At 42.4% G+C, this 27,281-nt stretch overlaps 2 protein-coding genes across 2 annotated transcripts; both read left to right on the forward strand.

The window, feature by feature from the left end:
• The first annotated feature begins 8,425 nt into the window (after positions 1-8,425).
• On the forward strand, positions 8,426-18,092 carry UTP6 (UTP6 small subunit processome component). The gene is made up of 19 exons (XM_082067414.1): positions 8,426-8,583; positions 8,670-8,754; positions 9,327-9,368; positions 9,453-9,545; positions 9,644-9,691; positions 10,292-10,355; positions 10,886-11,004; positions 11,502-11,579; positions 11,992-12,073; positions 12,787-12,868; positions 13,386-13,567; positions 14,397-14,476; positions 15,158-15,235; positions 15,404-15,583; positions 16,212-16,292; positions 16,639-16,748; positions 16,829-16,895; positions 17,190-17,262; positions 17,823-18,092. The coding sequence occupies exons 1-19, from the start codon at positions 8,492-8,494 to the stop codon at positions 17,978-17,980; spliced, it is 1,794 nt and encodes a 597-aa protein (XP_081923540.1). The 5' UTR covers positions 8,426-8,491; the 3' UTR covers positions 17,981-18,092.
• Positions 18,093-18,994: 902 nt separating this feature from the next.
• On the forward strand, positions 18,995-24,607 carry COPRS (coordinator of PRMT5 and differentiation stimulator). The gene is made up of 4 exons (XM_082067072.1): positions 18,995-19,105; positions 19,858-19,945; positions 20,508-20,765; positions 22,678-24,607. The coding sequence occupies exons 1-4, from the start codon at positions 19,031-19,033 to the stop codon at positions 22,845-22,847; spliced, it is 591 nt and encodes a 196-aa protein (XP_081923198.1). The 5' UTR covers positions 18,995-19,030; the 3' UTR covers positions 22,848-24,607.
• The last annotated feature ends 2,674 nt before the right edge of the window (positions 24,608-27,281 follow it).

The following is a 27,281-nucleotide window of genomic DNA, read 5'->3' on the forward strand; positions in this document are numbered from 1 at the left end:
CGGTTCCCCCGGTCCTCCCTCCGCACGGCTCCTCCGCGGTCTGCCCGCTCCGCTGGGCTGCCCGCAGCTCCGCGCTTTCGGTGCGCCTTCCCGCGGCACGTCCCGGCGCCTCCACGGCCGCTCAGGTGCTCTCTCGCCTGAGGGAAGGTGCCCCCTGCCCGGCGACGGCGCTGAGGGGCTGCTCTGCTGCCCGAAGGAGCTCGGTCATTCAGAGGCAAATTATTCCAAATAGAAGCTTGCATATGAATCGGTATCGGTTTTGTGGTAAAAGCGGTTATACTGGGTCGGACACGAGGTCCTGCTGGTACCTGTAGCTTTAACCGTAATTAACCATGAAGTTGCCTCAGATGATGGCAGAAGAAATCACCCATAGGTGCAGGGAGACTCCAAGTCTGATGTCAAACGTTTCTCTCTGATTTTATTCCCGCCTTTCTTTGCCAGATGAGGACCCAAGGAGTACTGGGGCAAGTACAAGTTCCAGAGCCCGGGCAGCTTCCCTGTGTGGCTGGGGACACGTTTGGAATCAGCCCTTCAGGACAGGCCCTCGGACTGATACCAGGGGACCTCCCAGTGGCCCTTCTGGTGTGCTGGTATCTGCCAGTTTCCTGAGCTTGTAGACTCACTAGCAACATACACCAAATGAAGAGCATCTTCAGGTGACCAGAGGTTGATCTTGGGGTCAGTGATGCCCTGTGCGAAGTGAGAAAAAGTGACAAATATTGCATTAGGTGTGAGAAAGGCTCCTAAACGTTGGATAGCTGCAATTTTGTCCTTGAAAGCTGTTCATTGCTTAAAATCTATCACTGTTTCCTCCCTACTGTTTACAAGCTTCTGCTGGTGCTTCATCCTTCTAAATTTCAAAACCAGGAGGAGGAGCCAGAGGGCAACTTTCCAAACAGGAGTAAGAAAGATAGTTAGGCAATTAAATCTCTGACTTTGGAATTGGATCAGCTTGTGAGCAGAGGAACTAAGGGTGAGGCTCCAGCCTTGAGTGGGACTGGACAGTGCAACACAAATGTGTTGTTGTGTGTATATTTTCTACCACTTACTTTTTTTCTTTATTTCATAGTTGTGTGCTTTTCTTGGTTGCCTGTAGTCACCCTATAGCCACACTACTTAACTTTCTAGCTTCCAGTCCTCCAAATTACTATATCCCAGCACAGGAATATTTACAAAGTAAATCCTTTTTTAAAGGGGAAATAAATACCTTTGTATGTGGAGCTCGGTCTAAGTGAAAGTTCTGTCGGTACAATTACACTGTTGTCCTCACATCTTTAAACACAAATCTGTCTATATAGATTGTAACTAACTAAAGAAAGAATACTACAGATCTAGCTTAATTTCTGAGAACTTAATTTGAAATATAACTTTGTAATAATAGTGCTTACTAGCTGAATATAAACTTACTGATTCAGGCCATCATGAAAGCCAGTGTCAGTATTGATTAGGGAGCGCTGTTCTGTCACATCTGTAAGTAAATAAAGTTTGCTATTCGGGGCATTGCTGAGAATAACAAATCCACAGTGAGTGTTCTGGCTAGCTGCATTTCTTTATTTTGGCCTCGAGCTAATGAGCACATTCAGTGGGATTCAAGGGCATCCAGCATGGAAGAGACCTGACACACCTTCCTTCTGTGGTGACATCTGAAATTCTTTGTTTTCATGTTCCAGGTTCTGCCCTCTCCCTGTCCAGCCCACCAAACCCAGGCTGTCCGTGAGAGGTGAGGACGCACAAATGCTGTAGGACTGAGACAAAAATACTTTGTGCACACATGGGAAGGTACGTGTCCCACAGCTATATTGCTATACTCCAAATGCAGATCCATTTCAGGGGCTTCCCTTTCTTTTCTTTACACAAATAAACTTCACTAGATGTTGAGTTAATTTCTTCTGCAGTAGTTACTGATTCATTTTTTTCAGTTCATATTTATTTTCAGCCTGATTTGATGTCGATCAGCAGTAACAGGCTGTGAAAATCATGAGATAAGCACTTCCCTACCTACTTGGAAAGCAGAAGTCAACTCCCATTTTGTGTTTTCCCAGTCTCTCGTAAACAGAGGCTACATAATATTGCAACTGGAGGGAGGGAGTAGCTCCAGCTTTCTGGTTAACGGTGCAAGAGCAGGCAGGCGAGTGCTGGGTATTTTTAGGGTGGCACGATCAGATTGCCGTTGGGCTGGTAGCTCTCAGTTTCAGTTTGCTTTTCTGCATGCCAGTGTCTAGTGCTGCCCTGTTTTTGTAAGCAGGGAACTGAGAAAAGAGAAACTGTACTGTAAGGGAACAACTGCCCTGAAGCATGGCAAAGAGAGGAGCTGAGATCTTACACAGCAACCCGCGTGTCCTGATGTGCAGCCCTGAATGCAGCATGTGTGGAAGATTGACAGAGCAGCCACTTGTGATTCTCATTCATCGGTTTGGCTGGGAACTGCTTTTGTACAGAGTTGTTCAAATGTATTCCAGGGCATGGTACTCAAGGAACTTGGCCCTCAGGGAATCTTAATGTACCCACAATGCGCAGCTTTCAGTGAGCAGGTCACTTACATGTCTGGAGTTACTGCAGAGAGTGAAAAGTGAATGCGCAGTGTGTTTTGCACCACTGAGTCACCTATCTTCTGCATTCATGTGGTGAACAACAAGTGAATAATTATTACTTATTATTACTTAGTAGAAATGTGTACTCAGGAGTTGTTTCTTGGAGTTCTCTTCATGATGTTTTAATATATTTTTCATTATATACTACTTTTATATACTCGTCATTATTCTTCATTACTCTCCTACAGTGATTAAATAAAAAAGAAAAATCCCCACCCACACTACAATATGCTTAATGTATGATTCCAAACAAAATCCACAGGGGGGAAAAAAGCCACGTCTTGACATATAATGCTTAATACATGGAAATGGAATAGGAATCATGCTAATTCATACTGTAATTTCAGAGATACAGCAAAGCTATCAATTCTAAGTGAACTTTTGGGATTTGTGTTCTCTTAATTGAGTCCTGGAAACTGTGAAAGATAGGGCAACTAAAAAACTTCTGATGTAAACTTAATGACTAAACTCAGAAATGCAGAGATCAAAGAGAAACTGCTGGGAAGATGTGAGAGTTAAGGCACTTACAGATATAAACAGAAGATTCTCACCAAAGAGTCTCTTGACAGTGCAAGAATGAAAGCTTCAGTCAACCAGACAGAAAAATATAGGAGGGCCAATGAATATGCCAATGGATAGTAAAATGAAACAAATTAATTTCAGCTTTAAGTAAGGGATAGGTTTTAACAGAGATCAGTTCTTTCTTTTGGGGCTAAACTGAGTGCAGGTTAATAAGATAAGAATTATGAATTTTATCATCAGGAATTACTTAAATGATAAGATCAGGGGAGATCTTATTTCCAAATCTTTTCTAGTTAGCACAGGTATAGAAAATTCACACATGGGAGAGCTTATCTAACTGTTTCATACCGAAGTTAACATGTTCTCTGTGGGTTTATATACTAGGTGTTGCTTCAGAAGGCTTTTACAAGAGTTTATCTTGTTTTCAGGATGCTGCTTGGAATGTATGATTCTGCACACTATAATCTGAATTATCCATACTCCAGAAGTATTAATAATTTGATCAGTTGTTGCCATGACTGTGGTCAAACTACTTTTACCATCTCCAAAGAAGGCGGTGAGAAACATAGCAGGAGGCAAACGGTGACCAATCCTTATCCCACTTTTTGGAAAGAGAAATCAACCTGTATGTGGCATAATTAATGCCCTTTGGCATGGCAGATTAATTGGTGCTGATGCTAACATCTTTGCATTTAAAAGATGCGAGGCTTTGCCCCTAGGAAGCTCTATCTTTTCCTGCCTTATTACTTATGGTAGTACTAGGGCACCCGAGGCCATGCCACAATTTCACCTCTCTTTGAACCCAGACAGGTTAGTGAGGTAAAGTAAGATTAGCACAACTCTGTTCTACAGAGCTCTGGCAACACTCCTAAGTACAGATGTGTGTGCAAGAAATAATACTAAATTAAACGTAATTAAGCAAGAGATGTTGTGGTGTTGGCAATTTGGGAGTATGGAAGAGATGACTGATATAGTTTTAAATTGTTGAAATGTGACTGTCAGTTGCTGGATTATGAATTGGCAACTGGAATATGGTGACTGACTCACTACAACTGCCCTGCTGCCTTTAGACGGGCTGTCAACTACTCACTAACCAGCCAAACGACAAAATCGAATTAAAAGCCGTACTTACAGCCACTACTGTACAAGCCCCTGGAGACCCTGAATGAGCAGATGGATCTTGTACTGAGTACCAGATGTGAATTGGCAGGGAAACCATTCCAGAGGCATCACTCCCCTTCACTGAAAATTCCTCGCGTGTAGATGTTCAAATCTTGGGGCGAGTGAGAAGAACCAGAATGCCTCAAAATGAGTTGAGTAACAGGGAAAATTTCATTCATAAAAATTCAAGTTCACAGCCAATGTAGAGGAGAAAGTAAAGTTCTTGCCTTTTATTTTAAAACACTATACATAAGAGTAAATTGTCAGATAATAGTTCTGTTAAGACATTGAATGAAAACGTTTATGTAATTTTTTTTTTTTTACTAATAATAGCTGAAGAAGAGATAAATGAGTTAATGAAATTCTTGGAAGCTTTCAGACCAAATGCTGCAGGGTAAGGCCAACAAGCTGCAATGCATTGAGAAAAACAAGCATTTGTCTATCAGAATGGAAAAAAACAACAACTGGATAGGACAGGTACATGTACCAGCATCAGTGGAGGTATGGAGCAGTCCAGCCGACTGATTGCATAGTCTTAAATATAATTTTTTGGAGGCTCAGAGTGGAACCGCAGTGGTGAAACCACTGTTTATGCAGATTGACTGCTGGTTTTAGCAGAGGCAAAACCAAACCATCATGTAAACTGTTTTAATTACAAAACTAGGGAAGTTAATGTAGTCCAAAGTTTGGGTTAGTCTATTTTTGACAGTAAATTTCAAGCTCCTTTATTAACAGTTATGTTCATATATTTTTAAAGCAAAGCCCCACATGTTCAGTAAATGCTTTGAGGGCTTTGTTAAAAATGTGTCCCTAAGGATGAACCACTGAAGTCAGTGGAAGTTTCCCAAATATTTTCACGAGGTCAGAACACCACTCTCAATTGTTTAAAAGGCATCTTTATATAGTATAAGTTAACTGTAAAATACTGTATATCTGGTGGCATCTTATAAAAAGCTGTAATTTATGCACTCAGGCAGCAAAATAGCAGAAATAAATAAGATATAGCTAAATCAATTTATAATATAAATATTTGCCTTATGCACATTAACCATCATGCATTTTAACAGAGACAAGACTTAAGGCAAAACCGCTGTTATTACTCTAAATTCGCAACATATCAGTTGCTTGCAGACTATGATCTATAAATATTAAGCGGCAAAAGCTTCCCAGAACTTCTCCTGCAAGGACCTGCTGATGGAGTTTTTGTGAAGAGGCTTCAGAGAGGAGCCGTGGCAGCAGAGTGACCCCACAGGTGCCAGCTCAGCCGTTGTCCCTCCAGCCTTCCCAATAAGATTTGGTGAAACTCTCTGCATCGCAACGTCTTTATCGGTAATGGATCCCTCCCTTAATTTGCGCTGATGCATTTGGAATGTCAGCTTCCAAAACAAGGCACATGGGAGGCATTTAAAGTAGATTTTTTGAAAGGAAAATGAACAAAGAGCATGTCAGGTTCCATTTTGATTTGCATGACAAATCCAGCGTGCAGTGTTCTGGTGGGTCGGGCTGGGCTTGCCTGCCACTCACGGCATTTGTCACTTTGGTTTGAACACTTTTGACAGTCCGTTATGTTAATTGTACTAAGGATTGTTTTGCCGGGTGAAGAAAAGGAAAGGCATTTTTATTTTTGTACGCTTTCCATTTACAGGAGAGGAGGGATATCTGAGGGAACAGAAAATGTTTTCAATTGGTTTCTGATCTACTCAGTTTGTAAATCATCCTGTGAGGTCATCAACAAGTTCAATATTTTAAATCTTATTGTTACTCACTCCGTGCCTGTGTTTTTGGGTGGGAAATACTGGGCCCTTAAACTAGAATCTCGGGGAGTCTATTGTTTTGACGTGCACCATTCTTTCTTTCTTTGAGCCGCACGGTGATGGGTCCTGCCGAGTGGTTTGTGCTGTGCCTGTGTGCTTCTAGCGGGTGATATTGTGGTGCTTTGACAAGTGCTAACAAGGGGTTTAATGCCTGGAGAGGCGTTGTTGGACACACATTGTTCTGGGGCTGTGGAGAGTGTGTGAATAACTCTCACATGGCAAAGACCTGTTGTAGACATGTGCATATGGCTGAATTCTCCTGGAGGCACAATTCAAGGTGGAGGTTGCTGTTGCCCCTCAGGGTCCACACACTTCTCCATCGCTGACATTAAAATGAGTCATGAGTTGTTTGGTGGTGGGTTTTGAGTTTCCAAGGTCCATACTGACTGCAGGTGCCAGCAGTAGGTTCATCAAACCCAGGATTTTCAGACTGATAGAATGATCAGCCATAAAGTTTCAGGAGAAGACTCTGTTGTTTATCGTTTTGTCTCTACTGCTGTTTTTCAGCCAAAGGAGAGCTTAGTGTCTGAAGAATGAGGAGAGCAAGAAGACAAATACAGTTTCCCTGAGGTTTCCAGGTAATGACCGATATCTGCCTTTTAAACTTTGAACTCCTACACTGCATGTGGTGTTCGTGTTTACCTGTTGTGATCTATGTGCACCCTGGCACATAAGCTCTACATACAGAATGTTTTCATAGTATAAAATCATGCGATCAGATGCAGAAATATCAAAATAAATGGAGTTAAACAATCAAGTGTAGTAATTCCAACCACATTCTTGCTTAGTGATTCAGTAAACTAATGCTGCTTTCCATACCCAGTGTTGTCCTCTTTAAGCACCAATTTAGTGAAGTTCATGTGCTTACACAAGAATCAGTTTGAGCTGGTGCATCTGAAAAAAAAACAAACCCAAAATAATTAATAAATGTTACTGATGATGGTGAATAATACTCTTAAGCACCACTTTGAGGAGAATTACCTGTCGTGCTGCTTTACAAAGCTGAAGTCAATGGGAGGTGAACTCTGAAATTTCCTGGTAGCTTTCTGGTTTGCTCACTTCTTGGAAAACATTGTCACTATTTCCTGTCAGAGTGAGAAGCTGCTAAAGCTCTCCCACTAAGAATCAGGTTTTTTCTTTAATTGGCACCCAAGTTTGAGAAAAGCCACCATAAATCCAATTCATAGAGGGTAAAAAAAATTACAGCTCTTCTTGATAGTTCTTGCATTTTGCTGTTATGTATGTTTTTAGCAGGAGTCAGGTTCTTGCTCCATGCTTGGCAGCACTTCTTAAGCTCTTCTGCTATTAATACAAGGGAAACATCACCCACAGCTTTTTTTTTTGGCTGTTAGGTATGAAAACTGCTGTGCCAGGGCTGCTCTTGCCCTTGCTCCGCTGCCTCTTCTCCAGTGACCCAGCTCCTGCAGCGGGGCAGGGAGAGTTTGAAGGTGTTTGCAGATCAGTGATGGCAGCAACAACTCAAACCACAAGCACAAGACACCTCTGTGAATTATACGCATTTAAAGCAACTTTCTTAAATTACCCCGGGTTCCAGTATAAGTTGGGGAATGACCTATTAGAGAGCAGTGTAGTGGAAAGGGACCTGGGGGTCCTGGGGACAGCAGGATGATCACGAGCCAGCACTGGGCCCTTGTGGCCAGGAAGCCAATGGTACCTGGGGTGGGTTAGAAGGGGGTGGTCAGTAGGTCAGAGAGGTTCTCCTGCCCCTCTGCTCTGCCCTGGGGAGACCACACCTGGAATATTGTGTCCAGCTGTGGCCCCTCAGTTCCAGCAGGACAGGGAACTGCTGCAGAGAGTCCAGCGCAGGGCAACAAAGATGCTGAAGGGAGTGGAGCATCTCCCGTGTGAGGAAAGGCTGAGGGAGCTGGGGCTCTGGAGCTTGGAGGAGACTGAGGGGTGACCTCATTCATGGTTATCAATATATAAAGGGTGAGTGTCAGGAGGATGGAACCAGGCTCTTCTTGGTGACAACCAATGATAGGACATGGGGCAATGGGTGCAAACTGGAACACAGGAGGTTCCATGTAAATTTGAGAAGAAACTTCTTCTCAGTGAGGGTGGCAGAGCCTGGCCCAGGCTGCCCAGGGAGGTTGTGGAGTCTCCTTCTCTGCAGACATTCCAACCCGCCTGGACACCTTCCTGTGTAACCTCATCTGGGTGTTCCTGCTCCATGGGGGGATTGCACTGGATGAGCTTTCCAGGGCCCTTCCAGTCCCTGACATTCTGGGATTCTGTGATCTCCCATGACCATTTTTTAGAAATTTCCTCGGCGGGCTTTTGCCGTTTCCCCGCCGGGCCGCCAGGGGGCGGCAGAGCGACGCGGCGCGGCCGGAAGCGGCGCGGGGCCAAGCGGCCGCGTGTGGCGCCGGGGCCGTCGCAACCATGGCGGAGCGCACCGAGCAGCGCCTGGAGGACCGAGTCCCCGAGCTGGAGCAGCTGGAGCGGGTCGGGCTGTTCACGCGTAGGGAGGTCAGGTGAGCGGGGCGGGGGCCGCGCCGGCGGGACCCGGTGGCCGGCGAGGGGCAGCGATCCCCGCGGTGCTGATCCCCGCTCCCCGCAGGGCCGTCCTGAGGAAGGCCTCGGCGCTGGAGTACAAGATCCAGCGGAGAGCGCTGCGGAAGGAGGATTTCATTAATTATATCCAGGTGGGCTTTGCCGAGTAGCAGAGAGTGCTGACTGCCGCTATACGGCCAGCTCGGTTAGAAATTAAGTGATTCTGTAGTTACGTAGGAAACAAGTTGCTTCTTGAGGCCTCTCCTCTCTCCTACGTGGTTTATTAAGACGCGCCAGAGCATGAGGTGTAGCCAGGAGTTGATGTCTGAGTCCGGGATGAAAATCTTCTTCCTCGTTGTGGTCTATTCCTATAGTTTCTTCTCTCTCCAGGGATGCAGAGGCTCCAGTTCCCTGATGTGCTGTGCAAATTGTAGTTAAGCGCAATTAATTTTTTGCGGTGTTAGAAGTTGGGCTTGTGTGTTACTATTCTAAGAATACATAGGGTGCTAACAGTTCAAGTCTGTAATATCACTTGCAATACAAATACTCAAGCTTAGCTTTCAGTCAGCCTTAAAAATGTGGCGATCTGACAAAAAAAATGTTTTCCTGCATGTAATTTTTATTGTCCATCTGATTAACTATCAAGAACTTGGATCTCTATTTTTTTCCTTAATGTTTTGTTTCTTCTCATTTGCTTTTAAGTGTTTTTTTCTTCTCATTCCAGTATGAAATTAATCTGCTGGAACTGATCAAGAAAAGAAGAGCAGTAAGTTTGTAAATTAGAGTGCAAAATACTTTATGCCAAGTTCTGTATTGCAATAAAATTAATACTTTTTTTTTTTCCTCCTAGCGCATTGGATATTCATTTAAGAAGGATGAAATTGAGAACTCTATTCTGCATAGAGTCCATTGCCTCTTCAACCGTGCTATAGGAAAATGGAAAGTAAGTATGTTTATTTGTACTAATAGGTTGAAAAATGCCCTTTGATTTTTGCGCTCGCCTATTGTAAGGTTGATTCTTTCCCCTTGCATTTCCAACAGGACGATGTCCAGCTTTGGCTTTCACATGTTGCATTTTGCAAGCAGTGGGTGAGTTTTCAAAATTATAATCTTATTTGAGGTACTGGATTGGTGTTTAACCAGGCATCTGGAACTTGAATTACAAGATGGGTACAAACTTTATTGCCACGTGCTGTATTACTGAAACAACTTTGATAGTATTATTAGAGCTGCCTGGCATTGTCACTGATGTATTTAAGTGTAGAATTTGACTCGGGATGAATTGGTATGAAATGTTATGTTGGCAATTCTGTACTCTGTAAGCTTACTTGTGCAAGTTTTCACATTATTATTAGCATTCAGTCATTGTCCTTCCTGCATTGAAGAAGGTGACCGTGTCATAGTAATGCACGTGGCCAAGGGAAATGCAGTCTGTACCTCCAAAGTGGTCACTTGTGTTAGTTGTGTAGTTCAGAAGGTTTGAGTTAACTATTTAATCTAGTCTGGTGACATTTGAAAGCTGGTCAGTATTGAACAAATATGAGAAACTTTCATCTGAAGATAAAGTAGCAGAGAAATGTCTTTTCTGGTGCAATTACATTACAACTTGTAACCTTTCATAATGAAACTTTGGTGCTGGTGGTTCAGTTTGGTACTAGGGTGGGTAAAACACAGCTTCTTCCTTTACAGAATGCAAAACATCAGCTTAGCAAGGTGTTTTCTTCCATGTTGGCCATTCATCCCAATAAACCAGGTAAATAAAACAATGGCGAGTGCTGCGTAAATGACTGAGTATAGATTGTTTAGTGTTGGTTTAAGTTCTTGTAGATCTCGGTTCAAGCTATTGGGCTGAAAGTTCCTACTCTCCTTTCTTTGCCTTGCTGCTGAGAAGGGCTCTGGCTGGGTTGTGCTGAGCAATCAAAGGGTGGGAAGCAGGAGTCCCCGCGCTCTGAAGGACCATTTCCCAGGCAGACTGGGAACTAGGTGAATGTTTCAGAGGCAGGAGATGTTGAATACTCAAGGCTGCTTTTCGGCTTTTGAAGACATTATTATACATCATTGGATCTGTAGTTATACCAGATTAAACTTCCTGGATCTGCTTTGCCTTTAGTCCTTTAACTTGGTTTTACACGGGAGATAATTAGTCTTATTCTGTTCTGAGCTCGTAAGTTGTGTTGGGGTGGGTACATTGAACAAAACCAACCCGTGCAACTTCAGAATGGATTCTTATGACCAGCCGCTTGCTTTGCCTTAAAAAGAATTTATTTGTATTGTCTGTTGCAGCACTGTGGATTATGGCAGCAAAATGGGAAATGGAGACACAACTCTCGTCAGAAAGCGCCAGGCACTTGTTCCTTCGTGCTTTGCGCTTCCACCCAGAGTGTCCGAAACTTTATCAAGAAGTGAGTTCCTGGTTTTCTTCTGTGACCAGTTATTTGATCAATCAGAGCAAATCACTGCAGCATATTTCTCAGACCAGTCTGAGAAAACTGGAAAAAACTTTTTTCCTCATCAGTGGGGAAATGTCAAAAGTATTTTAATTAAAAAAACCCGTAGTTTGTACTAGTAGCATTTTTCAGTTGTTTAGGAAATCTTGTATTTGTGTATGCAAAGTGAGGTTTTTATACTGTTTATAGATAAATGTGTCCAAATTCTTTTCTGAAGTACCGTGAGGTCTGCTAGGACTCGGCCCTCTGGATTAGCCCCGGCCCTTCTTCGGGGGCAAGTTCAGGTATAAAGAATGACTGGAAAGGGGTAATTTCTACACGTGGGAAATTTCAGAGTAAATATGTAGGGCAGATGGCTGTATGCACAAACCTTTAAAAACCAAGGCTCCGGGACTTAGATGTTTTATGATTTATCCCCACTCTGCAATGATTTTCTTCTCTCTCTCTTACAGTATTTCAGAATGGAGCTGATGAATGCTGAAAAACAGAGGAAGGAAAAGAAGGCATTTGAACAAGCAAAGATGGATTTGGTAGGTCAGCTAAACTTAGTTAAGATCACACATCTGTGGATCACACATTTGAATGCAGAGTTTCAAGGGATCTGTCTTAATGGTTTGTTTGAGAACAGCTTAGTGAAAGGTTTTGTTCATGTCCTGTGCCCCTGTTAAGCTTTTCAAGTGTTGGCTGTTGCTCAGCTTAAATGCTTCACATATGGATTTTTATTTACATTTGTAAAGTTACATCCCCCAGTTTGAAAATTAATGGTAATTTCTGGAAAGGAATAGTTAAATTTACTATCTAGTTGACTTGTGCAAATTGATTAAAGATAGATTTAGAGAAGAAAAGTGTTAATATCTTTATCTTATGTTCTTTCCTTGTTTGCAAAAATGATAGCTGAGAAAGGAAACTATATTTTCAATTACTTCATGCTTGCTATTGCAGGGGGAATTCAATTATTCTGAAGAGATTCTCAACGGGGAGATGGCTCGTATAATCTACAGGGAGGCTGCTCAGAAAATTAAAGGTGATTTAGCACGTCTTGTATTTGTTCAATAGGAAAATTGTGAACTTTAACTCAGCCGTCCAGTAGGTAACACAGACTTAGCTCTAGTGCACACACTAAGATATTTTCAGCTATACCATTTCTTCAGTAGAACCTACATAATACTAAGATAAGAATTAATAGTGCTGGTAATTCTGATTTCATAGCTGTTCTGCAGGCTGACACCTCTTCCAGTACAGTAGCTTTTGGGCTGAAGCGGCATAGGTGCTGGGCTTACAGTCTCAAAACTTGTTTGCTTAAAAAAACCAAAGGGAGGACAGTTCAGAATGACACATCTTTTTGCTTTGTTGTTTACTGAACATCAGATCACAACTAACCAGCTAGAATCAAAGAAGGAGTAGAGGAGGTGCTGTGGTGCAAGTGGAACCAAGCTGGAAGGATCTGTAAGCACGGCAGGACTAGTTTATCACTTTGGAGTCTGGAACGTCCTGCCTCTCACAGCTTTTTTTTGTAACTGGGCAACATGTGGTGGTGAAGAATATAGTCAGGCAATTAACATCCGAACATATGGCTTATCATATGGGTGGGACACTGAGATTAATAGATAAGGGTGTCTATCTAGGCACTTAAATGTTCGCTGTGCCTTGACAAAAGCTTGCAAAGACCCAGAAATGCAAAGTGCAATGGATCCAATATTCCACTTGATAGCCTTTTTTTTTTCTCTTGAAATGTAGGTGTTGAGTTCCATCTGGCTGTGCTTTCTATTGCAAAGCTCTTTGATTTCACCCAAGATTTGCAAAAAGAAATTCTTGAAAGGTGAGGTGTGGTTTTGGGTTGTATGGATGGGGGGGTTGTGGGGAATGTGTGTGTGGGGGGTGTGTTGGTTTTTTTTTAATAACTTCTCTATAGTGAGTTGACTGGTTAACAACTAAAAGCTTTTTCTCTAGGGAAATAGAATGTTAAGGCCTATGGGAAATCCATTAAGAAAGACAAAACAAGAGGCAAGCATGCTCTTTAGAAAAGGATGCTTGGATCTAACTTCGGAAAAGGCTTTGAGAAGCTGCTAAGAGATCTCTCTGCTCGAAAGATCTCTCTCAAGATCTGCCTGTCTACTTCATGATCTTAATGGAGAATATCCATACTGAAAACCAAAAACCAAACCACCAAAATGGACTAATAATTTTTCTCTCTTGTGGAACAGTAAAATGTTTCTTCTCTGGCATTTGACTACTTAGACATTCAGTACATTTATATACCAATATAAGAACCCTTCTAAACATACTTGTGAAAGCAGAATGGTGGTTCAGGGCTGTTACAGACGTGGTGTGTTTAGTTTGCAGAGCAAGTACGCTGACGATCCTCTCACGTGGGACTACATGGCCCGCCGTGAGCTGGAGCTGGGCTCCCTGCCGGCCGCACAACGTGCCACAAAACAGATGAAAGTATCTGAAATGGCCCAGAGAGAGGAGCGATGCTGTGCCGTTTTTGAAGAGGCTGTGAGAGCGGTCCCAACAGGTGAAAAGTTCTGCCTCCATTTAAACATTATATTTTCCTGGTGCTTTAGCGTACTGTGAAAGTCTTGAAGGAAGTGTTGGCAGGTTCCACCACACCAAAGAGAAGGCAAGCAATTTTTAGATGGTACCTTTTTGGGGATTTATTTTATGGGTTATTTGGGTTATTTTCCAATGCATTATGCTCTTGAAGGAGCTGCTTAACTGAAAGTGCTTTTTGTTGTTTTTTTTGCTTTTATTAATGTGATGTAACCAATGAGGAGAATAGAAGCCCACAGATGAATAGAGGCTTGGGAGTTATAACTAGAGAATAAATAATGGCAACCTGTAGAACTCAAGAATATTGGTGGTTAGCTGTGAGTAAGCAGTGTTTTTGAGTTGCCAGTGGTGTGGGTATCCAACTTCAACATCCAGCATTGTCCTTGCTCACAAAGGAGACTCTCAAGGGACTGTCTGTGGAGGGGACTCAAACTTGCTGCTTACGTTGCCTTTGAAGACAGGGATTTTCTCGACTGCCTGCGAATGTCCTCACTCTTGCAGGCCCATTGAAAACAACAGGCAAAGGGTGCACGGACCATTGGTTGTGACTGTGCTGAAGCCTGAACTGAACTAAGAGTTTGATGCTCTTCAGAAAGCATTACTGGCTGCAGCTTATGCTGGGAAACTGGCTTTAGATGTTAATGTTATAAATGCAGAGTCTCTTTTATAATACATTTTAAAACAAAGTTGGCATGAACACTTAGTGGTTGGATTCTCTGTGTTCCTTAAATACAAATAATTGTGCTTACTCTTTTGATTCTGTGAAGTGTGATATTATGCCTTTGTTTCAACAGAGGACATGTGGAAATGCTTCATCACTTTTTGCTTAGAGAGATACAACAGGAAAACAAACAGTGAAGAATTAAAGCAAAAGGTAAAAGTTTATTAGGAAATCATAGTAAGAAATCATCCCTATTTTACTGACTTTTGTAACCTACCAGGCAAGGAGCAAATATATTTTGACATTTTATCAGAAATACTTACCTGCGGCCATCATTAAAAATCATTTAGTCTCTGAGGGGATCACTTTTACCATCAGGCTCACAAAGTGGCCTGAACACGAATAACCTGGGCATAAACCTGCCTTGTTAGTAACGGGCAGTGACCTCTTTGGGTGGAAGTTAAGAGTGCAAACTTCTTAATGTTTGCTGACCGTCCTGCAAACCTGTGCTTGTTTAAAGAAAAGCATGAATTAAAATGACTCTTGCAAATAAGTCTAAGTTTGGTGCTGGCACGTAGGTGCCTTAATGATGTATCCGTGCTTGAGTGTGACTCAATGAATTAACTGATCATTCTGTGCAGTTTGGTTGACTTTTAATACTGTAAAAAACCACTGGTATATTGTTCATTTATTCCTTAAGGAGGGAGTGTAATTCAAATGCTTAAATTTCCCATTTATCTTGGAATTTATGTAGGTACCTAAAGCATTAGATATGTAACTCATATTCAGTGACATGTGGGTACACTAATCCACTTGGCTTCTTGTGTTGCTGGGGTCTGGTATATGCAGGAATAATCCTTATTTTCTTTACTTTTTCTTCTCTGTTGGTTCTAGAGGCTGGAGAGGACACTGAGTGTATTCAGCAAAGCTCATGAGTCCAGTTTGCTGCCAGAAGCTCTCTATAAGCAGTGGGTAAGAGCTGACACAAAAATAGATTGTGATACTGTCCTGCATTGCTTGTGTGCCTGTCTGTACCATTTTGAGTAGATAGAAAGGTGGGCAATATTTTGATCAAGGCCTTGCTTTTAAGAAGGTATTACAAATGTCTCGTGCTGATGAGCTGTGTCTGCTGGGTTTTAGCTTCAGCTGTTACTGGAGTCCAAGCTCTTTGAGACGGCTACGGAGGCGGCAGCTGCTGCAACTGAGCGATTCAGCCAGTCCGTGGAAATGTGGCACATGAGGCTGCAGGTGCTGATCCAGCTGAAGAGTGACTGTGTGACCCAGTGTTTTGAAGAAGCCATTAAGCACGTGAAATCTAAGGTCTGTGCTGGTTTTATAGACTTATGATGCATTCAGAGTTCCTAACAATTTTACCATTTTTTAGGTCAAAAATAAGAACTTGACATTTCACATGGACAACACATTCAGGAGAATTAGCGAATTGCAAATTTGCTTCATATTCACAGTTTTAAAGTCTGAATGCTCACAAGTGACGTTTTGCATCATCTTCTAGCAGTCAGATGATATTCCTTGTGTCTTGAAAAATGTGTGTCCTTTTCTTCGCTGTCCTGGTACAGTGTTTTCATGAGTGGTACTTCAAGCTTTGAATCAGCTTCGTGCTCTCTTACAGTTCCATTTCAAACCCTGAGGAGAGGAAACAAGGAGGTGATGGTTTCTTTCCCCCTTTGTACTGCAGGGTTCGGTGATGCAGAAGAACTTGTCTCTCATCCCTGGCAACATCTTGCAGCTCTCCAGCTAAGCACCATTTGTCCTGGAAGTGAGGAAGGAAATGAGAAGTGATTTTAGTGCGCAGTCCAAAGTTGTCCTTTAGACATGGCTCTTAGACGTTTTTTACGGCAGCTGTGATACAGAACCTGGTGGATGTGTTGCTGTCTGTAAATCAGATTCACTGTATTTCAATAATTTGACTTATCTACTTCCCTTGTAGGGCTCTTTGCCATTATGGACCCTTTGGGTGGAATGGAGTGAAGGCACCAACAGCAAGGAAGACACAGAAACTCTCTACCAGGTACTTAGCTAATCGAAATCTGTTTTTTATGACAATATGTAAATAAATGGGAACAATGTGTGTGGATGGACATGTAACAAATGTTTTTCAGACATCATTTGGGATGCTTTTGTTCAGTATTTTGTCTCGCTTATGAGATCTGCTTTACGTCAGATGCCTGATGGTGCTGTTTCATAGAATAGTTTGGATTGGGAGGGACTTTTAAAGGTCATCTAGTCCAACCCTCCTGCAATGAGCAGGGACATCTTCAGCTAGATCAGGTTGGTTTCTTCTCCCTTGTTGCCTTTTGATTGTAGCTTATGTGATTGGTTTGTTTTTCTTTGCTTTTTTCCTGTTAAACTTGCAGAGATCCTTACATGCCACAACTCCTGCTGAATCTGTGAATATGAAAGAAAAGTATCTTGACTGGACTTACAGAAGTCGTGGTTATAAGAAAGTTAAAAAAGTCTTTACCAGGTGACAAACCTCAAACCTCGTTGTTCTGGAGTATATGTTAAAAGGCTTGAAGTCTAAAGTTACTTATGTTTTTACTTCAGCATGTGCGAAAACCGTCCATTTTCACTTGACTTCTTCAGGAAGATGATCCAGATAGAAAAGGAGCAAGTAAGTTACAAATACAAGGCAATTAATGCCTTGTATTTGTAAAAGACACTTCTAACTTTGGGTTTAAATAGGAAACAGAGGGCTTGTGAGTAGTGTCATTAGCTTGTGATCAGTTCATATTTGTCTTCTAAAGCTGATTCATAGCATGCAATACAAAACCAGGTTCCATGGAGACTAATCTTTGGCAGTGTGCGCGTGTAATTACCGTGACTCTCCTTCTTTGTAAGAATCTAATCAAGCTGCAGATTCACTTCTGTACAAAATAAATGGCCTTTTAATACCTTCTTTTGTTAGGAATCCTGCAAAATGATTCATCTGAGAGAATACTATGAACGTGCCTTGAGAGAGTTTGGTTCAACAGATTCTGGTAAGGAGATTTTATTTATTTATTTGTTCCTTCAGTGCTGCTTCCTTTGTTTCCATCCTTTTCAAAAGGCAGCTGTTTGCTCTGCCCTTGTTGCTGTTGTGCAGCGTGGAGCGAGCTTCTTCTGTGCCATTAAGTGCATGACACTGCAGTGACCCTTTGCTTTCAGTCCAGGGTTGTCGTTACAGTGGGATGGCTCCAGCAGAACTACAGCAAATAAGGTTTTGACACTGGCTGGTATAAGGGATTTGCATCACCTTTGATTTGGTTTTGCAAACAGTATGGAGCTATGTTTTTATAATCAAGATTTCTGCAGTATTCTTTTTAAGAAGGCAAACAGCTCGATTACTGCTGCATTTTTCTTAGGACCTCCCTGTTCCAGCTAAGAACAGACACCAGGCTTTTGGTCCTCAAGGGGCTGGGGGTTTTAGTCTCACAAAGTAAACCTCACTGCTTTAACATCAAGGACACTTGCAAAAAGAGGGTTTCTAGGTTAGGGTTGGTATGTTTGTTAAATAATATCTCGTCAAAATCTAACCAGAACTTCTGTTTTTCTTTGAAAGATCTCTGGCTGGATTTTATCAAAGAGGAGCTAAGTCATCCCCAAGGCAAACCAGAGAACTGTGGGAGCATTCACTGGCGAGCTATGAAGATGTTGCAGGGTGACCTGGTGGAAGACTTTGTTTCTAAATACACTTTATTGCAGACTGGACATTTATGAAAAACTATAAATAGTAACAACATGACAATGTGGATTTTTTTTTTTTTAACTTGTTTGTACAAAGGTAAATATGTGCCTGGATCATATTAAAGTTTACCTTCTTTATATTGCATATGTGGATTAAAAAAAAAAATTATTTGCCCCATTGGAGTTGTTTCTAGTGTTGATCCTGCCAGGGGCAAGTTCAAGTGCACAGTTTGATGAGAAAGCAAAGGCCTTTCTGAGGGTCTTTTTCATTGAAAATTCTCAGGGCAAACTCTTCCTGCTGCCTAAACGTTCAGATGGAACAGACATAAGGCATCAGCTTTTTACACTCCGGAAAGCTAATGTTACAGAACATGAATGCCAAAAAAAATACTCCAAACATGAAAACTGCAACTGTAGGTGATCTTTGTATCTCACTGGGTTGAATAATGAATAGCGAAACACTTCTCTAAAACGATGGTATTTGTTTCCTAACCTGGAAGTCATCTGTAATCCAGGAAAGCTGCTGACCCCTCCCTTTCTGCAAATTGGCCATTTGCTTCACCTGTTCTGGCTCATTACAGGTGTGAATGAGTTTGCAGTCGCTTCAGGACCCGCAGCACCTGTCAGTGACAGACGTCTCCTAATGGAACATTGAGCTACACCTGTGCATGAGGCACCGCACGGTGCTCCTGGCAGTGTGCTGCTGGCACCAGCCCTGCAGGCGCTTGTTACCTTTGGCGCCACAGAACCTGGAGGGACATTGATATTTTATTTACAACTTTATGAGTGTCCAATAGCGGTGAGAAGTTGAGCGTGGGATGTGAAGAAGTGTGAGGAGCGGCCCCTGCCAGCGCGCGGCTGAGGCGGGAGGAGCCGCCGCGCGCCCGGCGCCTCGTGCCGCTCCCGCCTTTCGGGCCGGGGTCGCTCCGGGTAGCGGGGGCCGAGCCGCGGCCATTACGGTCACCGGCTTCAGCCGCCCCGCCTCGGGGACCGCCCGCCTGACGGTGCCCGGGGCCGCCGGCTGCCTGGGGCGCAGGCGCTGCTGCCGGCGCTGAGGGAACGAGCGGCCCCGGCAGGACGGGAATGGAAGGACCGACGTCTCACGGCTGCGCGCTCGTCTCGCGGCAGCGCCGCCTCACGGCAGCGGCTCCTCGGCAGGTGCGGGGGGTCCGGCGGGGCGGGGAGCGCCGGGGCCCGCCGCTGTGGGGTTGCTCGAAGGATGCGGCACTTTGCCCTTTTTCGTTGGCCGCGACCCGTGTGAGCAGCAGCCGCGGCCTCAGGCGAGCCTGGCTCGGCCCGTGGAGCCCCCGGGAGCCCGGCTGGCAGCGCTGGGGGGAGTTTCCTTCACTGGGTCCATCTTTGCTGGAGTGGCAGTAACTCACCCTTCCCTTCCTCTCCTGCGGGCCGTGAAACCCATCTGAGGGTTCCCTTCCATTCTCCAGGTGTGCATCCACCATCTTCCTCCAGCGCCCCAGGGCTGTGGGAGGCTCTGCCCCTCTCCTGTCCCCTTGGCGTGTGGGTCCCACCATGGGGCTGGTTCACAATCCTTAGTGTTTGCACTTGCCCCACTCCTTGTGTCTCTGCAGTGTTCACAGTCCGATGCAGTTCCTACAGAGGCACGTTTTGGGTTAATTTTGAGACCTGTTCCCAAAACTCAGGGTGGCAGCAGGATTGTGGGGAGGCTGGCGGGTCTGTGTTGGCTGCTGCCTGGGGTGGCCGATGAGCCATCCCCGAACAGATTTGCTTTCTGAAGTGAAAGCCTCTGCTTTAAAACCGCTGATTCATCAACGGAACAAACACATGGGTCATGCTCAAGGGCTCAGAAGCACCCAAATGTGGTGGAAGTTGCATGAGCTTCATTGGAGGGATCAATTAAAGGTGCTACTGGATTATTTAAAACTGTCTTGTAGGTGATGGCTGCTGCTGCTGAGTCTGCAAGCTTTGAGGAGGAACATCTTCCTAATAAGAGAGAAACTATGATCTGGAAGCCCAGAAAAGGTAAGCCTAAAATATTAGGGCAAAACAAAGCAGATGGTGAGTAATGAAACTTATGCTCTGCTTGAAGAAATACACTTAAAATTCTTTGGTGATGCATGGGAAGTGCCTCTTCAGTTACTGCGCTGAATTATTTCTATGTAGATATTTGTGTATGTTTAGGTGCAAGAGTAATTAATTAATATTACAAAAAAAAAAAATCTTTTTTTTTGGTTTGTAAATTAGACCTGTGGTTTTTCAACATACCTATTTTTTTAAATGCCAACAGGTGAATGTGGTGAAACATGATTGCTGGGTCATATGCCCTAGTTTAAAGAGTTATTTTCTAACAAGATTCTGTGGAAAATACTGGCTTGGGCTAATGTTGTGATGCAAGCCTCTGTCTGATGTTCCCAAGCATCTGAAGCAGCATTGTAGTGATATTACATACGTAAGGAATTTCATATAATTAGATTAGTGATCACCAAGTGCATTCATATACCTGGCTGAATTATTGTATGCTAAGAATTTAATTGTTCCTGTTTAATTCCAAAGTATCTATGTTGGCTCTTTCTATTGTTTTTAGAATGTTTGCTGAAGGAAATTTCAAATGTTCCTGATAGTGAATCTGAAGAAAGTGAATTCTCTGATGTCTCTCGCAATGAATCTGATGGCAGTGACCCTCCTGCTGACTGTGCTCATGTACACCCTGACCTAGAAGACCTGGATGGTGAAGTCTCCAGTATGCTTGAGGCTGTAACTTTTGCAGAGCTGCAAACTGCTTCTGTCTCCGAGGTGGAGGACTGGGATAAAGAATTGGAGGACTCTGAGTGTAGTCCTTATGGTGAGTACAAATTTACTTGTGCTTTGAGTTTTGGTTAGTATGCGATTGGAGGTAGGAGCTTTGCAGGAGAATATGTTTAAATAACTACATGTTCAATTTTGGGAAGCATTTTTGTTGTTGTTGTTGACCTTGTGGATTTGTAATGCATAATTTTGTTGTCAAATACAGAATTTAAAGGCAGTGTTGTAAGTCCATATGAAACTCTTGCTTGAGCAATTGAATGCTTAGGGAGTGGAATGGTAAGAAGAATTGTATGTCGGTATCAGGTTTCTCTGGAGAAGCAAGGTCTCAGTAGTATATCTTTGTTATTTTGAAGAAGAAGAGAAACCTACATGGAGTGTGGGAATGTAACTTTTTAATGTAAACTTTTATTTTTCCAAGAAAACTCATCCAGACTGTACACTGTAATGGAGCTCTGGAGAGGAGCAGTACAAGCATTCAGTCTCTGAGAATGTTTGTTGTTGCTTTTGCTGTGGGTTGGTTGCTATGTGGTTTGTTTTTGGGGGTTCTTTTGGTAGGTTTTTTTCAGTGTTTGTTTTTTGTTAGGAGGATAAAGCTTCAAAAAAATCAATCAAAGTGGTTGTGCATGTGATCAGTCCCATGGACAAAGGTAGCAAGGGATAGATCCAGTTTCATTCACATCATTAGAGTCATATTAATCCTCCGGTTTGTAAACTGTTTTACCATTGAGTCGTGTTGATCTGAGTGTCTCAGGCTTCCATTTGCCAGGTTGTGTGTGAGGATGGAACAGGTGGATGGAGTTTAGCTAGCAGCAGTGACCTGCTGTGTCTTTGTTGAGGCAGAATAGTACAGTTTCCATTTTCTTCTCATTAATGTTGTATTCAAATTCCATTGTTTGATAACAGAAGAAAGTGGGAAAGTTTTTGCAGCCTTCCTATAAAATAATGCTGATTTTTACATGGAAATACAGTATTGTTTTTTCATACCGGGTATTCTGAGAAAAAGACTGTTTCCTTTTCAGATGTTTCCCTCCCTTTCATTCTGGGCTTTCCTGTTAATCTCTCATCTGCTCAGATTTATGGAATGTTTTGATCTGTTTAACTAACTCATCCCTACCTGCAGCTTATGCTCCTTAAATCTTCACAAACTTAGCTGAAGGAAGTTGTGACTGTGGGATTCAGGTACTTGTGAAGGATACTGAATACAAGTGTGTGTGAGTTTTTAGTTGCTTCAAGTAAGAACCCTGCTTGGTCAGTCATTTTATGGCTTTTTAGAAATTTGTTTAGAATACTGGCTTTGATGGCTCGTTGGGCAGTGTGACTGGAAAGCTGACAGGTACTGTGCTGGGTGCTCTGCTGCCCCACGCTCTGGGCTTTTTGTTTGCTTAGTCCTTTCAGCATCTGCTGGCAAGAAATCTTTTGCTTCTGTAAAAGTACTTTGTGCTATTTTTGTGCTATGTCGGTTAAATAACAGGCTTACTAGGCTTAATTCTAGCCTAGTGGAAATGTTGTTCAGAGCTCACTTTTACAGGACCCCGCCCTTCCATCCAGTGACCCTGTTCTTAACGGGTTTGGAGGGCTCCTAATTGGGATGTGGTTATGGAGACAGCAGGAGGGGGAGGGGAAGCAAAAGTAATGATTTTATGAGCCTTTAATGCCTGGAGAAAACAGAACTGTTATAAGAGCTGTGTCTGATGTTCTGAATCCAGGTGTATCACCGAGCTTTTTGGAAAACTGTTTTATCTCTGTGGCAAGAACCCTCATTAAAATGAAGACGTCGACAAATTCAGCTTTCTGTTTGCTGTGTTTGTAGGTCTAACTCATGAGTTAGCACATCAAAGTGACATGTTTAACTGGGAGATGCTGTAGATCTGCAAAATAATCTGCTGTTCTATTCTGCTGGTTTTCCAAGTATCTTCCATGGTTTAAATATTTTCTTTGATCTTCTTTAGATGCTGGCGATTTCTACTGTGGAAGCTTTCAGGAAAATAATCTTTTGGTCTCATACTCATGGCAAGAGGATTCGGTTTACAACCCAGGCTGTCACCACGCAGCTTCCCTTACTTTTACACCACCAGTTAGAGTGACTGAGATTGGCCAGTTTGATGATGCTGATGAATGAGGTTGACGCTGGTTTGGCTTCTGAGTTCAATGATGTTTTTCACCGGTTGAGTCATGTCAAGTCCTTTGGTTTGCTTGCAGAGTTCTGCATAAGGCCAGAAATGCCTCACTGTCACCTAAGTTTGGCTGAGACTGTTTTGAGCTGTTTATAAATTGACCATGTTTGACCTCTGGAAATGAGAGCGCAGGTTCTAGCTGTAAGGAGTCAATGCATTTCTTGACTTTTTGTTTGTATTATATAGATCTGTGTTGTTGCTGATGAATAGCTTGAGAGGAAGTATGTAATTTCTAAACTTCAACTCGTTTGCCAAACTTTGCAAGTTTTGACATGCTGATCCCTGCGTGTCTGTGTAACTTGTAGTTTTCTTTATTTTTCATTTGATGCTGCCAAATTGCTTCAGATAGCTTTAAAAACTCTTACTCCTTCTAGCTTCTCTGTTGTATTACCATGTTGCAGTTTGTGATTCCATGTCTAATACTGGTGTTTAACAAAGTTAGCCATGACAAATACAGAATGAGATGGTTTGGTTTTATTTTTTGTGTATTTCAGTATAAAGGAATTACAAATATGTGAAACACATTTTGCAAATACACATGTGGCCATACAGCAGGGTTGCTGCATCCAATAGGAATGCTGGGTGCTGAAGACTGCCTCCCAAAGATTTCTCCACATCAGACCTTCTTGTATGTGGCTGTATTATCCTCCAGTCTCACATTTGTCCGTATAACATTCTCATGTGACATTAGATATGCAATAATGAAGAAAATATCTGTTCTTAGAGATTATATACTGCAAGACACTATATGAGTCCTGCAAAAGCAGTTAAATAAGGTTCATGATACTGCTAATAGGCTTGCTTTGTTTTTGATTGTGCTTTGGCAAATGAGGAGATGTGAACATAAAAATACCTCCATAAAGTGTCTAAGAGGGTAGCTGCAACTAGAAGCATATCCTTCTTGCCTTTGTTTTGGTGTTAAAGGAAGTGTTCTCAAATGAAGTATGTAAGTGGATTGAATGACTGGACATTTGAGTAACAATAATCTTCTTCTAATGCTCAGGTTTCATTAATCACTTATCTCAGCGACTTTTTGATGGCTTTGTGTTTTGACACTGATGCTGAAGCACTGTGCTTATGTTGGTTTATTCTCAGGTGAGGAGTTAACAGTTACCACTGGAAGACTTTTTTTTTTTTTAAACCAATATATGAGACTGAAACAATTGACACATCAGTTTGGAAGGAGGAGGTGAATGACACAGTGATATTTGCTTAATCTTTTCCTTGAGAGCAGAGGAGGATAAGAGCTTGAAAGAGTCTCTTCTTCTGGTACCTTGCAGTTTCTGGTTACATCTTGGTACCTAGCAAGCAAGTGAAGCAAAGAAAGGAAGGCTGGTATTGAGGTTGCAAGAAAGAGAGTCTCTTATTTTATTCTTATATGATGGAGTAGTATTTCCATCAAAACGGGTTTGGGCATGCCTCCGGAACATATATCCAGCAGAATGCACCGTGTAACAGACTTCTCTCCCTACACGAAAGCCCAAGCTGTGCTCTCCAAGGCCTTGGGTGTGTTTTCTCATTCTGTGTACTGCTGTGTATCAGAGAAGGAGAGGGAGAGCACTGCTCTGTGAGCCCTGCATTAGTTAGAACATGCACTTGATTGTGGAATGGCAGTGAGAATTGACCATGCTCAGTTTGTCAGGTTTGGATAGATAGTGGCTTCATTGTATTCAGTGAGAAACAGAAATTAAACTGTAAGTATGACTATAACTGACTTGTCAACTCAAATAAAATTGTTGTTTATAAATGCAATGTTAATAAATATAAATTGAGTACAGATTACTGTTGAAGTAACTATGCACAAGTAAATTTTAAAAGTTCCTCTGAAAAAGCACAGATTATTTTGTGAGCCTGTTTCAGCGGTAGATGGCAATCCTGAACGCTTCCCTGCAGAGGGCAGCAAAAAATTGTCCACCCTGCTCAGCGTATTTTCATCTGGCACCAAGTTTCATCAGCAAGTGTCAGATCCCCAGGCTGGATTTCTAACGCTGATAGCAATTCAGAGCTATGTTCTGCATAGCCCTGTTGCTCCCCAGTGAGACTGATTCATGGCCCTGATTAGTTTCTCATTTTTTTTATTTCACTCTGAAGTTACACTTACTGGACTTAAAAATTTCTCCCATGGCTGAGAAAAGAACATCACTTGACTTCAGTCTTAATATATTTTTTTACTATGCTTGTGGGAGATGTGCCACTGTATTTAATAAAGATGAAACCATCAGAATTCTGTGGAAGCAAACCTGCCTTTTTTAGAAGCCATTTTCTACACACTCTATAAATCAAGTGTTTTTTCAGCCTGTACCTTTAATTACAATCATCCTTGTCTATCTCAATTGTGTTGTTATTTGAGGAGAAAGTGCCTTGAATGGCAGCCTTGACAGGCTTTTTGTATTTAAAATTATTATAAACTTAAAAGGAAACTTAAATCTTTTAAGGTTAAAACTGATGCCACAGTTGGAAAACATGGCATGAGGATTTTACAGCAGAAATGCATTGTGCTCTCTAGGGATATGTTGGCGAATGTAACTTCGATTGTCTTGGCCCTGCTTGTTAGGGAAGGAGCTTAATGTAAAGCTTGATCTGAATGCTCTCAAACTTCCCTGGGATTAGGAAACCAGATGCAGACTTCTCAGAAAGCATCTCCCTGGAAGGATTTGAAACCAAGCTCCTGGATTCCAATGTTTCTGCACTACAGAGTGTTTCAAATTCCATTGTGATTCTTGCACTGAGCCTGTTCTGTGTTGACACAAGTGTGTCACTCTAGGCAATTAAAAACAACATAAGGTAACACATAAAACAGCATTTCAAGCCAAGAGAATCAGCACTTCAGCCTGCTAAAATTATTGGAAAGAGAAGAGTGCCATTGCAAGACCAAGACTGTAAATATTTTACACATACAAGAAACACATTTGCAGTACATAAGTAAGTGAGAGAATTTAGCACAAGCGTCAAAGATCTCTTGGTTAAAAATACATACGTCTTTAACAAGATCCCCCCTTTTATACCTACAGTAGGAGATACTGTTCAAGGGGCAGCAGGCTCTACTGCAGCTCGATACTCTTGCAGGGTTTGTGTCCTGAGGGAGGCTCAGTAGTGTCGCATAATATGATGACTCAGGAAGGAGACCTGGGTAAAACTGGTACTGTCCTTGCTTTTCTTCTCATTGCCCCATTTTGCAGATAGGCCTGTTTGTAAAATATGTCAAATTCTCTGTGCGAGAAATCTTGTCTAAATAGTGAGGTGTTAAAAAACCAAACCAAAACAGAGTTTTTCATTTTCTTTAAACAGGCCAGCAAAGAAAACTAGAACTTGTTATGGATGCATCTGTTGTTTCCTTTGAGACCTACAGGGAATGATTTCCAAGAGGAAATAATTGAAGGAAATGTGTTCATATTTCCTGTTGATAAGGTACAGCATTTGATTCATACATCAGATTGAGATAGTGGTTTCTTGCCCTTATATAACTACAAAATCCAGCCCAATTTATAGACATTACTGCTTGACTTGTGTTGTCCCATCTTTTTAACTAGTGTACTTTAGCTCTTGAGCTGAGAAAATGCCTCCACTGTTGAAGGGACTGTGAATAATTTCACAGACTAAAGGAAAACTGCTGATGGCAGCAGCTTGTCCTGACCATCTGCTGCTTCCAAGGACACCAGTGTAAATCCCATTGTAACAAAGGTCACTTCATGAAGCTTGTGGGTAAGTCTCTATAGGCACAGGGATGGAGCTTGTGATACTGATCCTCTGTGATTCTGTATTGGAAACGTAGAACATCGGAGGCTTGAGTATTAGAGAATAAATGTGGTGGAGTTGTTAATCCTGGGAGTACCAGCTGCTCACAGCAGAGCGTCCCAGCTTGGCAGAAGAAACTGTAACCTACTAAAAAAAGCTGCAAAGCACACAACCCTAGTAATTGGTTTTAGTGATGGAAACAGCTTCCTTTAAGCCAAGTACAGCCAAGGAATTCTTGTGGAAGAAGAAATGCTTCTTCTGTATTGGTTTAACACATCTTGTAAACTCTTACTTCACAGGCAAAATAAAGCTATAAATACAGGTTTCATAATTAAATATGAACACATGAGATGTTGTACAAAATAGGACCTGGAGTGCTGATCTGCTGGAACAAGCCCTTGTCACTATGTGCAAAGCTGAGGTAGGCCAGGAGGGAGCAGGTCTGGAGCAGGAATCGTGGTTGCTGAGTTCTCCTTAGTGCAGGAGAAGAAAAGTTTGCAAATTTTGTTTCAGCTGCAGTTAGCTCATTATATCACAGACTGAAGTGGGACAAGTTGTAATCTGAAATGAATGCACAAAGGTGGAGCCTGTAAATAGCCACAGTGCTAATTCAGAAGCCATAGTTATTTTCTTGTCTGCTGTCA

This window comes from Streptopelia decaocto (genome assembly GCF_964273445.1).
Source record: "Streptopelia decaocto genome assembly, chromosome: 16".
In the NCBI taxonomy this organism is placed as follows: domain Eukaryota; kingdom Metazoa; phylum Chordata; class Aves; order Columbiformes; family Columbidae; genus Streptopelia; species Streptopelia decaocto.